Source organism: Mandrillus leucophaeus, unplaced genomic scaffold, assembly GCF_000951045.1.
Source record: "Mandrillus leucophaeus isolate KB7577 unplaced genomic scaffold, Mleu.le_1.0 Scaffold321, whole genome shotgun sequence".
NCBI lineage: Eukaryota > Metazoa > Chordata > Mammalia > Primates > Cercopithecidae > Mandrillus > Mandrillus leucophaeus.
Window position 1 is genome coordinate 3,297,326 of NW_012103377.1, and position 14,605 is coordinate 3,311,930.

The 14,605-nt window shown below is 36.9% G+C and overlaps 1 protein-coding gene across 1 annotated transcript in view; it reads right to left on the bottom strand.

Moving 5' to 3' along the window:
* Nucleotides 1-1,150: 1,150 nt before the first annotated feature.
* The window catches only part of MBTPS2 (membrane-bound transcription factor peptidase, site 2), a 50,984-nt gene continuing 37,529 nt past the window's right edge, over nucleotides 1,151-14,605 (bottom strand). Inside the window, exons 8-11 of the mRNA XM_011988023.1 lie at nucleotides 8,422-8,516; nucleotides 7,862-8,057; nucleotides 5,596-5,671; nucleotides 1,151-4,136 (exon numbers count right to left, since the gene is read on the bottom strand). Of these exons, the coding sequence (XP_011843413.1) occupies nucleotides 3,914-4,136; nucleotides 5,596-5,671; nucleotides 7,862-8,057; nucleotides 8,422-8,516 (590 nt within the window). The 3' untranslated portion in view covers nucleotides 1,151-3,913. The remainder of the gene's footprint in view (nucleotides 4,137-5,595; nucleotides 5,672-7,861; nucleotides 8,058-8,421; nucleotides 8,517-14,605) is intronic.

The window sequence follows — 14,605 nt, forward strand, 5'->3', positions numbered from 1 at the left end:
TCCTCCCTTTAATGGAAAATTGAATTACACAATATAACCTGCTTCATAATTAGCCATTTTTTCCTACCTCCACCCCGAGTATAACTTATTGTAGCACTGAGTTCTGAAACAGAGGGGTTTCCTTTCATTGAATTCATATGTCATGGTCTGATAAAATATGCAATGGATTATTCAAATTAGTAGTACTCTTGCTGTAGCAAGGAGTAGCTTTCAAATGCACTGTAGCTTGCAAATGCACTGATTAAAAAGGCTTATTGTCTCAAAGAAAGTATATTTACATGCTTAAAAATAACTTATTCAACTCTATTATGTTGCTGAAAACCATTCCAGAGTTAACATAGTTGTGAAATAACTAAAACACATTTTTCCCTGCCAGTCTTTTGTCACATGTACATTTACTTAAAAGGTTAGATTATACGAAAGCATATGCATACTGTTTGATTGGACATTAAGAGAAAAATAGTTTACGTGGAATTGAATACTTTAAAGTTAACACATAAAGAGAGAATTTGATAGTATTTAATTATATCTCAATAAAGCTGTTAAAAAAGTGGCTTAATCAGTCATCTAGTCTTGTGGCTCTTAACTGTAGTGTAATGGGATCAGAGGCAAGAATTAGTGGAATGAGGCTAACCAATCAAAAACTGGGCTACATTCCTAGCCTATTTTATCTGGCCCTTAGTACCAGAGAGAGGGAGAGAGGGAGACGGAGAGGGAGATGGAGGGAGGGGGGAGGGGGGGAGAGAAAGAGAGAGAGAGAGAGAGAGAGAGAGAGAAATAGAGAGAGAGTATGGGAGGAAGCACTAGGGCAAAAGGTCAAAAAGAACCAAATGCCATAGTTAAAACATTCTCTTTCAAGAATTCCTAACTTACAGCAGACTTTTCTGTCAGACACTAATGAAAGGAAACATGATAGTCCTCTTTCTTCATCCATAAACCAGCCATTTCCAAGACAGTAGTGAGTGCACAGGAGCCTCATTTAAAAGACTTATTTTCAAGGCCCGCAATGACTTTCAGGTATAGATTACATGAATGAAAACTGAAGGCTGGTTCTAGAATCAAGAATTTAAAAATGATTAAGATCTTGCTTTATGTAATAGGAACAATTTTGATAGAAAAGAGTTCAAAAAAGACAACACATAGACGATGATAAACATAAAATGCTGGTACACATTTATCCTTTTATTGCTAAACATCAAATGCCGGCGATTACGATATCTTCAAGTTAAAGCTTAAGAATGAATTACAGGACAGTCAGAAGATTTATAGAAAAAAACACCTGTGCACCATTAGTATGTGAACATTCAATAAATACCATAGGACAAAGTGATGACTGAGAGCCACAATATCTATGAAACACATGTTTACAATTTGCTGTTAGAACAGACAATGACCTGTAAGAACGATTATCAAAAAGTCAAGTTTAACGGCATGTCTTTTCAAACTGAGATGCTGAAAAGAATATATACATTCTTTACAGATTGTAGGTGATTTAAAAAAAAAAAATCTCAAAAATGTAAACAATGCAGAGTAGGAACACTGAGAATAAAGTTTTACTGTTGAACAAAGTGACAACACAGAAAGAACACTTTCTCCAATTCTCAAAATAATCCATTTTTCTAATCACTCTACAGAAACCATAGTGGATTCTTTCCATAAAGATGATAATATGCCAGGGACACAAAGACCTTCCAAGTTATTTTTTTATGTGAACATATATTTACAGTAAATATTCAATAATACTTTTTACAGCTTACTTAAATAGAAACATGCTTTTTCTAATCCATAAATAACACTAATCATTATCCATTCAACTGCATTTATTAAGTACTTATGTCTCATGCACTGTGTCAGGGATGCAAAGATGAACATGATATGGTCCTTGCTGTAGAAGTGCCCACAACCAAGCTAAAGAAGAAAACACATAACATTTTCTTTCTTACATATTGAAGCCAGTTTTACACAAATGGTACTGATCTGCTCTTTCCTAGTAAAGTGGTTCCCAAATCCTGATCCTATGGGTCAACAGATCAAAATGTTTAGCAGTTGAAATAAAATGAGATTTGCGTTTTGTTTTTTCACTCAGAAAAATAAATTAATGAACAAGATTTCCTCTATTAAAACTTTTTCTCGGTTTTTAAAAAAACTGACTTACACATATACAACCTTTTCATTAGTAAATTGCTTAGTTCATGCAATCAAATTAATTATATAAGTATTTCATGGCATTCTCCAAGCTCTACTACTTGAACAGGTCTGAGCATTACTATGCTAATATACTCTGATCCCAAATGACTGTCTACCTAACATAGAACAAATGCTCTATTTTCTGGAATAAACCAATAATTCATGTGGTTTTAGTACTGTTATTAACTGATGACCCAAGTCATTAATAAAATGTTAAAATTATATTCAATGTCTAATTTCTGTTAAGGCAAATTTGTAATACAATCTAAAAAGTTTCTTAAAAATGATTAAAAAGTTTTAGTGCTTACAGAGCAACTCAATAATCTAAAAAAGGTAACCCCATAGAATACATCACTCAGTAAAGAAGTTGGATACCTGGCTATTAATAAGTTATTGCCCTTAATCACTTCTGAGTATACAAGAGAAGCACGCATTTTTCATCAAAGAAACAGCAAGCTCATATACTTCTAGGACCAACAGCTTCACACTGGCCTGCTGACTTCCCAAATTTCCCAGGGCTGGATCTCCAGTCCAAAAGACCTCGAACCAGGCGTGGCTCTTCTGGGCTCAAGAGTCAGTTCCCAAGCTCTGGCAAATCCACGTTTGTACTCATGTAGAGCCATTCTCACTGTACTACCAAGTCTTCTGTGGACCCAGAGAGGTAGCTTAGGGGAGAGACGGAAAGCAAGGACTAGGTACTTAATAACCTGACACAGAGAAACATGGGAGCCGCTGGTGAGGACAGAGTATGGCTCAGAGTTTAAGGTCATTGCTTCTTGGAGACAGGAACCCAGGAGCTAGGCCCCAGATGGCCTCAGCAGCACAAGAGAAAATGTTTACCCTGGAAGAGTTCCAAGCTTCAAAGCTTTATAGAGAATGGGAAGCAGGACTGCTGAAGATCCTCTGGGGTGTCTTGTGATCTGTCAGGAGACCCGGCCTAGTTCTGAGGTTCAACCCTAACTGCCTCCCTCAGCTTACATACTGCTGGTGTGAGATGCTTCCTGCAGCTCACTGTGGATGTCAAAGCTATTGCTGCTTTATGAGGGGGCAGAGATACCTTATCAAAGATGCAACTTTTGTGGGGCAAAACATGTCTCATGATATCATAGGCCCTACTTCCTATTTTGTTCATTTATTTAGTATCATTTGACAAAGATTTTTCCCTTTCACGTCAGCAGATTCTTCTGCAGAATTTTACTAATTGTAATCAGACCTCAGCTTTCAGAGCACAAAATAATACACCATTAAATTTTAAAACACTTTTCAAACAAGACAAAGGACAAGAGATATAGGCCAAGACAATGGTCATCCTTCCACTTGGCCAAAGTCTGGTCTCCTTCAAATTTTGATTAATGATGCTTTTGTAAGAAGTTTTTCCCAATTAATTCCACCCAGTTCTGTTCTCCTTTATACTATTTCAACACAATATGTAATCACATGAAATGGTATCACATGAATTTGCACTTGCTTAGATATTCCACAAGCATCTGGCTACATTCAGTCCTAAATTAGAATATAGTCAGGGACTATGCCTTTCATTTATTCGGCTTATCTTTTACCACAGAGTTTGGGTACTCTGGATATGGGAGGAGCTCAGGGTTGTTGGCTAAGATGTAATTTAAGGAAACACTTTATATTTCATACCAAATAAGAATTTCAATGGCAATGGATATTACCACATAGCTGTATACTGTAACTCAGGGATTCTGTCAGATGAGTGCAAACATTACCGTGCTGTAACCATCCAGAGTCCCAGGGTCACATTGGCAGCCAAAAGTACACTGCCACCCAGCAAGATGAAAAACCCTATTAGATCTTTGACATCATTGTCTCCAATCACTGAGGTAAGGGTGGCATCTAGGAAAGAGTTTAGAATCCATTGTCCATCCAAAGCAAAGCAGGGTACTGCATTAACAATAGCCAGAGCTCCTGAGAGGGAAATCAGGTACCTGGGTTAAAATCAGTTAAGGAACCAACTGTGAGAAGTCTGAGTAGAAACCACATTTCTATGAGTCAGAAGATATTTTACTGTGACTGAATTTGAGATTACACTTGACTTCTCTACTTTCTTTAAATCTCTGCCATTCCTTCTTAGACCTGTACTACTTAAAACAAATGAGTTTATATTATTTCAAAGTTCAAAAACCTTGACTAGAAAAATAAAGGCCAACTACTTATAAACTAAGCCAATCTATAATGAACTCGTAGGAAGACTAAGTCTTTCTAAGCCTTTAATGATACAACAGGGAAAGGAATGTGGAAGGAATAAGAAATAAGGGGAAAATTACTCTTTGGGCCTTACAAAGCATTACTTTATATTAGGAAACAAAGATTTTGGTTCTTGAAACCTACTTTATTTTACTACCATCTATAAGGTTATAGCATAAGTCTCTTGGTGACAAAGCTGCAGAGTCTATAAAGTACAATCTTTTTTTTTTTTTTTTTTTTTTGAGATGGATTCTAGCTCTGTCGCCCAGGCTGTAGTGCAGTGGACCAATCTCAGCTCACTGCAACCTCCACCTCCTGGGTTCAAGCGATTCTCCTGTCTCAACCTCCCGAGTAGCTGGGACTACAGGTGCATACCAAGACGCCCGGATAATTTTTCTGTTTTTAGTAGAGATGGGGTATTGCCATATTGGTCAGGCTGGTCTGGAACTCCTGACCTCAGGTGATCCACCTGCCTTGGCCTCCCAAAGTGCTAGGATTACAGGTATGAGCCGCTGCACCTGGCCACAATCTTAATTATACACATTTAAAAAAAATAACTGCTCACTTGTTTTCCATTTTTTTTTAAATTTAAATAATTGAGGAAAGACATTAAAAAATTTAAAAGCGACAAAATTAAAGAACCCTCCCATAACTTTCCAGTAATTCAATTCTGCATAATAATTAATATGAAAAAATTCATCTTTTATGTGCAATCATAATATGCTAAAGATCACATGAGATTTGGCCCTCTGAATTGCTATCTTAGTAGTTGAAACCAGCTTGATCTTTCTTGTGCATTCCTCCCTGGGATTTACATAATTCCTGGTTATGCAATTACATCCTCTATTTGGTCAGAACTAACAGGCTCAGATGGGGCAGAATTCATCACCTCAGTACTAACTGAAGCTTCCATCCTTTATAAACTTACTAAAACGTTTTAGACCTGTAAATTCATTTCTCAATTTGTATTCTGGGTTCTTTCCCTTCTACATCTAAACCTTTCTCACTCTGATTAATCTTTCTCTGACTTCTTCCCTCCTGGGTACAATCTGATCTTTTTCAACTTTCAAGACTCTTGTTCAGTTATTAGCAATTAAGTGATACTTGTGAGGTCTATACTTGTAATGCTCTATTCAAGGTAAAATTGATGAAGATCCAAGTAACACACTTTTAAAACATGTTTCACACCAGAAAGGATACTTGACAAATGTCTCCACAATCACTGGCAGATCTATGCTTAGAAAGTTAAAACGTGGGATAAAACTGGTGATGCTCACTGAAAAAGAAAAATAAGGAATAATAAATATTATTCATACCAGAGAAGCAACAGCATTATGAATTCTACCATATGGTTAAAAATTGGGCTAGCAGATTAAATTGATTGAGAAAGCCCTTCCTAAACATATGCAGGCTATGTACCTCACATATAAAAGCAGTCAATACTTCCAGAATATCTAATAAAAACAGCAGAATGAAAAAACATGTCCCAATGTGTACTTATATTTTGAGGCGAGAGTAAGAAATTTACATTAAGAGTCCTTACCCTTTCAAAGTGGTATCACCTTAAAATTATGTTTACTCCTACTATTATGCTACTTAACCTCTTTCAGGTCTTTTTTTTTCTTCATGGCTAAACCAAGGATTAAGATGAGGGGATTTAAAGTCTCATCTACTCTGTGGATTCCATAATCCCGTTTTTGTTCAAAACATTTTAAAACTATCCTGTAATTAGTCAGAACTCATAGTACACATTTCTGAATTACCCCCACTAGGGACATTTATTCATTTATTCAGGTTTTATTTAATAGTTGCAGTCTAGAGTCATTTAGTGTCAAACTGATAAGAAAAATGACCTCAGTTGTATCTCAGGATATGACTGTGGAGCAATGAGAGAGTCTTTTAAAGAGTGACATAGGCCAGGCGTGGTGTCTCACTCCTGTAATCCCAGCACTTTGGGAGACCAAGACGGGCAGATCACCTGAGGTCAGGAGTTCGAGACCAGCCTGACCAATATGGTGAAACTCTGTCTCTACCAAAAATACCAAACATTAGCTGGGCATGGTGGTGGGCACCTGTAATCCCAGCTACTCCGGAGGCTGAGGCAGGAGAATTGCTTGAACCCAGGAGGCAGAGGCTGCAGTGAGCCGAGATTGCGCCATTGCACTCCAGGCTGGGCAACAAGAGCAAAACTCCGTCTCAAAAAAAAAAAAAAAGTGACATAAAACCCACATACCCATTAACTATGAATGAATAAAGAAAATGTGGTCTATCCATACCAAGGAATATCATTTGGCCTTAAAAAGCATGAAGTACTAATTCACGCCACAACACAGATAAACCTTGAAAACATTAAGCTACATCAAAGAAGCTAGTCATAAAATATTCCATTTATATGAAATGACCAGAACAGGCAAATTTATAGAAACAGAAAGTAGATTAGAGATTGCCAAGGGCTGGGGGTGTTGGAGAGATACAGGGAGTGAGTACTTAAGGCGTATGGAGTTTCTTTTTGTGGTGATCAAGATATTCTGCAGCTAGCTTGTGGTGATGGTTGCACAACTCAATATATTAAAAACCACTAGGCTGGGCACAGTGCCTCATGCCTGTAATCCCAGCACTTTTAGAGACTGAGGAGGGAGAATTGCTTGAGCACAGGAGTTTGAGACCAGCCTGGATAACATAGTGAGACTCCGTCTCTACAAAACCCAAAAAATTAGCCCAGCATGGTGGCACACATCTGTAGTCCCAGCTACTTGGGAGGCTAAGGTGAGAGGATCACTAGAGTCCTGGGTATGGAGGTTGCAGTGAGCCAAGATTGAGCCACTGCATTCCAGTCTGGGCGACAGAGTGAGAATCTGTCTCAAAACAAAACAAAAACAAACAAACAAAACCCCACTGAATTGTAAACTTTAATGGGTAAATTGCATGGTAAACTATTTAAAAAATCTTCTACAACAAAATGAGTTAGACTATGTGATCTTTAGCCATAAATAACTTAGTCCAATGATGCTGCCACTGCTAAAATGATTATGCTGGACCAGTTTTGAAAGTATAGTCATATGAAAGTCATGTGTCACACACAAATTATAGTTACATCCCCATGCATCTTGGCATTCTCTAGGGTATGTTGCTCTTGCCACTGTTTTGGGGAGCTTGGATAAATTTAATAAACTCTCAGAGGACATCTGAGAGATCACGTATTTCACCTGGGCATAAATGGTAGGGAAGGGAAAATGTGTCACTCTGCATAGGCAGGCATGGATTCAGCTCCATCTTATTTTATAAATTCAGATTAACTTCCTACTGCATAATTTTCACTTAATGCTTAAGAACAAGTTAACAAGACTTTGATAAATGGTCAAATTTATAATAAATGTATTAATTCAAGGATTTGTAGTGAGTTTCTACTACTGAAACTATATGTGATCTTAATGATTTTCTAAGTGTCTACCACAAAAATACTCACCTGTGTAGTGAAGATGCAGAGGATGTCCTACATATAACATATCAATTTGAGGTGGGTGTTTTACTTTTATTAAGCGAGTGTGAGTTTCCAAAGAAGGTATTATACAGAAACTTGAACTTGAGCTTTTTTTACAATCTTTATTGGTTCTGCAAACTTGGGTCGCTTCAACTGCTTTCCGGGCAGGAAGACATGTATGCTATAAATAAAATATTAATCAGTCAATATTAAAAATGATTTATTAGGAAAAACCTAAGTTACATTCCTTCAACATTTTTCATGCCACGTAGCATATCAGGAATGAGGTTCATATAAAAGAAATGCCATTTATGTGCACCTACTATAAAATAGATTCAAGTACCCCATTTGGGTCAAATAAGATATTATCACTATAAATTTTTAAAGATTTTCAGATGAAATGTGACATGTGAAATGTAGAGATTTTAATAAAATGATACAAATAGAGCAAAAGAGAGAAGTTTCCATAGATTCCATTTTAGCTCTACATGCTTATTTTGTAGTAATTATATCAGACAAGCAAGACTGCTTCAGGGACAACTTACCAAACGCTTATTAAAATTATTTCTGTAGGAAAAGCACACATCTGTGAGGCTGTGATTGTTACAGCATTCAGTTGAACCATCTAGCCGTTTGTATGCTAAAGAGAAATACACTGTTTATTAGAGTCTGTTATATAAAAACACATTTGTGACAAAAAGAATAAGTAAAATGGCATATTTTTACTTTGTTTAGAAGCAACTGTATAATTCAGAGTTCAACTTGAGGGCTACTTGCTGCAGTTTGATTTTACATTACCAAAAGAGATCCATTCAATTTTAAATCAAGAAGCAGCAGTTACCCTAGATTAGTTGTCCTCATATAAACTGACCTACCCATAAAGCCGGAGTTGCAGTACCTCAGTAAGTTTCACAATAATAAGTCCGGCTGGTCAAGCACAAACATTTAATGAACTACTATTATGTGCCTGAATGCCAATGATCCAACATTACTTCGGAACCCCTGCACTGTGGTGCTGGTAAACAGAGGTGGCCAGAGGATGCCTAAGACATCCCCATTATATCCAAATACCTATTCTACCCCAGGCTTACTTTGGGGCTCCCCCTAGAGAACCAGGGATGCCCAATTTGACCCACAGATGTGCACATACCTGCCTGTACACCAGTAATCCAGTTACCATTTTTGGAAGACAACAGCAATGGGGCAACTGTTATTCCATTTATCTATCTATCTATCTATCTATCTATCTATCTATCTATCTATCTATCTATTTAGAGTCTCGCTCTGTCACCTAGGCTGGAGTGCAGTGGCATGATCTCTGCTCACTGAAACCTCCACCTCCTGGGCTCAAGCAATTCTCCTGCCTCAGCCTCCTGAGTAGCTGGGATTACAGGCATGTGCCACCATGCCCAGTGAATTTTTTTGTACTTTTAGTAGAAATGGGGTTTCACCATGTTGGCCAGGCTGGTCTTGAACTGCTGGCTTCAAGTGATCCACCCACCTAGGCCTCCCAAAGTGCTGGGATTATAGGCATGAGACACTGTGCTGGCCTGTTCTGTTTTCTTATCATAACTGAATGGGTATTTAATTTTGAGTGAGTAGTATTTAAAATATTAAAGCAGACTGTGAGCATCTAATGGCACAGACAAATCCTAGCCTATAATCATTTGTCAGCCCTAATGGTAAAGTATAAGGTAAAAAGTTGTTCAGGAATTCTTTAGAAAAATCAATCCAAGCTAAAACCCTCAGTGTTCTCTTTGACCAGATTGCCAAGTCCCATGGATTTTTACCTCCTCCTCATTTTTCTCCTTATCTATTCCCACTTGAGTACAGACTAATTCCCTCTCACTTTTAAACTACCTTATCCCATATGATTCTCTTCCTAAACTGAATTACTGGCAGTTCCTTGACCACCTTCTGTTCTATGGTGCTGAGGTCCATGTCCATCTTGGCCTCCTAAAAGTAAACTCACTGTTGACGGCCAGTTCAAGGACTGATGCTGTGAAACCTGCCTTCATGTTCTTAGTCAAGACTGTTATCATTTCCCAGTATTGCCTGTCATTACTTAAATTTAAACTTGTACTGTAATAATGTGGGTATGGTCTGTTTTTATGACTAAACTGTGAGCTTCCTGAGGGAAAGGTTTCTCAGTGTCTTATATAAGGTGGATTACTCAATATATACTGAATACATAAATGATGTTCTACGTGATTTGCCTTTGTATCAGTAATGATCTTAAAATGTTTATAGCTGATGCTTAGTTACTAAGTTTTCTTAAAGGACTGGGTACAATACAGAATTGGAAGTCAGGAATTTATTATTGCTATTGATATGGCATGTTTGGTAATATAAATGCTTAAATGGGCCAAGCAGGTACCAAATAAATGAAGTGGATCATATGCAGAAAAAACAGAAAGTGGTGGGGACTGTGATGAACTAGAAAATACATGGCCTGTTCTAGGGGGTTAACAGCCAGGCCACTCAATTTGGGGCCCAGAATTGACAGATCTTCCATTTTGTCCCAATAGAAACTAGAAATCTGGACCTTCATGTGAAGCCTGTTGAAGTTTAAACATTGGCAGCCAATTAAAAATTTAAAAACACTGGGCAAGCCAAAGCAAATACATCTGCTAAGGCTGGATTTGGCCTGGAGGCTGCCACCAATTTGTGATCTCTGGTTTTTTTCTTCCCGTGGCTTTTATTCCAAGCAAAACAGAAATCCATGCCTGTGGCCTCCGTAACATGATTAAGTACCTCCTGACATACATAATTTTCCAATAAAGAGTTAAATATTTTGTTTGCATGTGAGAAGTAAACTTGATATTTCTCTATTGCTATCTTAAAAAGCTATAGGCTTAAACATAATTTTAGAATCTTTTCTACTGGGTCACATAAAGAACAAGTTACTTAACCAATTTCTGTGACTTGATTCTTAATCTATAAGATGAAGGGGTATGACACAGATAATTTTTACATTCATATGTTTTTATCAATTACGAGAGGTCAATACAATTCTACTTTGGAAGTAATATTCAAGATTGCAATAGAATGTCCCCAGGGGAATTTATGGGTTCAATTTAACTCTAGAAGATTAAAATTGTCCTTAAATATCCCCAGTATGGGAGACAATCAGAAATATTTAAGGCCAGAAAAGTTTCATAATGTTATTACAGGGAGAATTCGTATATTTTGAATGTACCCTAAGATGAGCCCTAATAGAGTCATGGAAATAGTCCAGTCTACAAAGAATGGTCTAGACCAGAGGTAACTGTGGAATAAAGCTGGGGAGAAGAGATTTTTTCAATCTCTAGTTCACAGTGCCTACCATTTTCTATATCTCTAACATGAACTGAATAATTTTCTTACCCTAGCTTATCAAATATATAACACATAGCTGGGGCTCCAACACAGGGAAGCAAGCCTATTTATTCTCAGTTCTATTGCTGACTTTATGCCATCACTGCCTAGTAACAAGTAGTTAAACGAAACACACACACACACACACACACACACACACACACACGAGGCTGGGTGTGGTGGCTCACCCAGGTCAGGAGTTTGAAAACAGCCTGGTCAGGAGTTTGAAATCACCTGAGGTCAGGAGTTTGAAAACAGCCTGGCCAACATGGTGAAACCCCCAACATGGTGAAACCCCGTCTCTACTAAAAAAAATACAAAAAAATTAGCCGGGTTTGGTGGCATACACCTGTAATCCCAGCTACTCGGGATGCTGAGGCATGAGAATCGCTTGAACCAGGGAGGTAGAGGTTGCTGTGAGCCGAGATCACGCCACTGCACTCCAGCCTGGGCGACAGAGTGAGACTCCATCTCAAAAAAAAAAAAAATATATATATATATATACACACACACACACACACACACACACACTTATATACACACTCTTACTCTTCAATTTAGGATAGGAAACCATAACTTGATGCTCATAATAACAAAAAAGTCTTTTTTTCCCCAAATATTAGAGCAATTTGGGCATAAAAACAATCTGAGTTCTCAAAGTTTGTTGAAAAGATTCCCAGAGTTTTCCTTTTATTATCTTAAACCGGGTCAAGAAGGGTCTTCTCTCACTCCAGTTAAAGATATGTAAGACAGTTTAATATTTCTGTTGCCAGGCAGGTAAGGGCATAAACCCTCACCTCCTTTGAATAGGAATGTAAACTGTTCAGGGTGGATGCCTGAGTCTGGGCTCACAGCTTCACTTTAAGCAGAGTTGCCTTAGCATTCTGTCTCGTGCTTCTTAAAATGTAGTTCAAATGGTGGACTTGCTAAGGACAGCCTTTCTTACTCAAGACAATGCTTTCATCAAAAAGGAATTTAGCTTTATGCATATATGAAATAAGGAGTGCCTCCCTCGAAATAAAGAGTGAAGATGCAAAGTACTTGTTAGGAAAATAGTCCCCCAAAAGAGTCATACTAGTTATTGTCTGTAACTTTCAGTTCTATTTAAATCACTGAGTGGTGTATAGACAGCCAGCAACCCTAAAAGCAGAGGCTTCAATATGAATGGGGGAAGAGTGTATGTTTTTCTTTTCTGACCCAGAGTAAGACCAGAGATCTATTCCAGGTACAAAGGGCTCCAAGCCCTCAGTGTTCTTCTTGGAGTTTCCCCAAAAGGCCGTTTAATCTTCAAAGAGTTTAAATCTAATACTGCATCTGGGAGAGGCGGGGTATGAAATAAGAGGCTAGAGATAATTGGTGGAGATGGTTTACAAGCACTTCCAGGGTGTGATCTTTCCAAGGTGGCTTTATTAATCTGAAGTGGTATAAATTCCTAGAATTTAGTTATGTGTACTGAATTCTACTCTAAATTGAACACGAATAACTTTTGGATCATTGGACACTTTGTATTGGTATATTTGACCATATCTTTCATTCCTACTTACAATGAAGGATAACAAAGTTACCTAGAAACATATAAAAAACCATCAATCCATAGCTTTCTTAAATGTCCATGGCCCCAGGGGCTAAGCCTGCCATCAAAATTAATCTAGTATGTATTTTTTTTTTTTTTTTTTTAAGGCTAGTCAAGTGATGTAGTGGGAATAGAGAAGGAACAAAGAATTCTGTAACTGGTTGTGATCAATTAATTGTAACCACAACTGCATTTGGACCAGTCCTAGTATATATTTTAAGTGATATTTATAGACATTAATGTTCCTTTAAACTGGCTAAGTATATGTACTCCATTTTCAAAAGCTTAAATAGAGGCACAGATTTATCAGATATAGTAATCATGTAAAATAAACATGTATACTGAGACAAAATAGATATTGAAGAATTACTGCTGGGCTACAACAGCCCAGGGTCTGGGGAAAAAAAAAAAAAAAAAAAGAGAATTACTTCTGGATTGATTTTAGTATAGAAAGAGTAATTAGGTATTTAAACAAATACCTCCAAAATGTAGCACATGATCCACAACAGTGAAATACTCAAACAGTTAATAAGAAGAGAGTTTCTGAGTATTTCAGGGAAAATTTTTATTTACAGTCTGTCTGATAGGAAAAGGATAAAACCCTAAACATCTGAATATGCAGATATCCTAAGTAAAACAATCCTACAGAAGAGAACTTTATTTAACTAGTGTGTCACTTTGGTTTTTGTAATTCAATACACATTACATCAAATTTAGAGAAACCAAAAGAAAATGATAAAGGACTTAAGAAGTGGGAAATAATGGATCATTTCTTTAAAGAAGAACACATTGTGGATTACATAATCAATCTTCTATCATCTTAAAAGCTTTGGAAGATGGTAAGAGGCTCCTGAGAATGGGGAAAATTTATAAATATTTCAACCTTAAAGAATCAGACTGGTCCACTGAACAATCTTAACACCATTAAAACAGAGCACAATAGATACTGGATGCAATATGATGCCATAGGAAGTACCAAGCGCCGCCTATGAAGTGTTTTTGCCAAACAAACAAATAAACAAAAAGGAATCTGAATCTAATCAAGGCCGTGGACCTAATTAACAGTTTATAGAAAATTGGAAGACATCTGAACAAGTTAATGACATCATGAGGACAAGCTATAACCAGAAAAACCCAGAATATAGGAAATTCAACAAAACAAATGACTCAGTTTCTTCAACAAAAAAATAACCTTTCAAAAACAGGTCAAGGGGAATTGTTACAAATTTAAAAAGTCTTAGAAGACATCCTAACTAATTTAAATCAACTATAATGAAAAGAATTAGAAATAATTGAATACCAACTAGATATCAGAAATTACTGTTATTTTGTTAGGAATTACAACAGTATTATGGTCATGTTTAATGAGTCATCATCAGTTAAAGGCAGGCTGAAGGTTATGGATGAAATGATAGGATGCCTGGGATGTACTTTAAAATACTTCCCCTAAAAGTGGACTGCTTAGATGAAAAAATTGGCAAAATGTTAATAATTGCCGAAGTTGGCAGAAAGATACATGTGGGCTCGTTTATACTATTCTCCGTTGTGTCTAAACATTTTTGATAATAAAAAAATTCTTACAAATGGATTATACATGGAAGAGTAAATTTGAAAACTTAAAAAATCAGTTCTTACTACTGTGCCTGTGTTGCACACAGTACTTTACTAAAACTATTCTTGATTATTAATCATATTTCCCTACACCAATAGATGTGGACAAGTATCAGGATGTTTTTTCACTTACAGATATAGTCTGTGACCATAATTTCTATTTTCTAACACCTTCAATTTTGTATAAA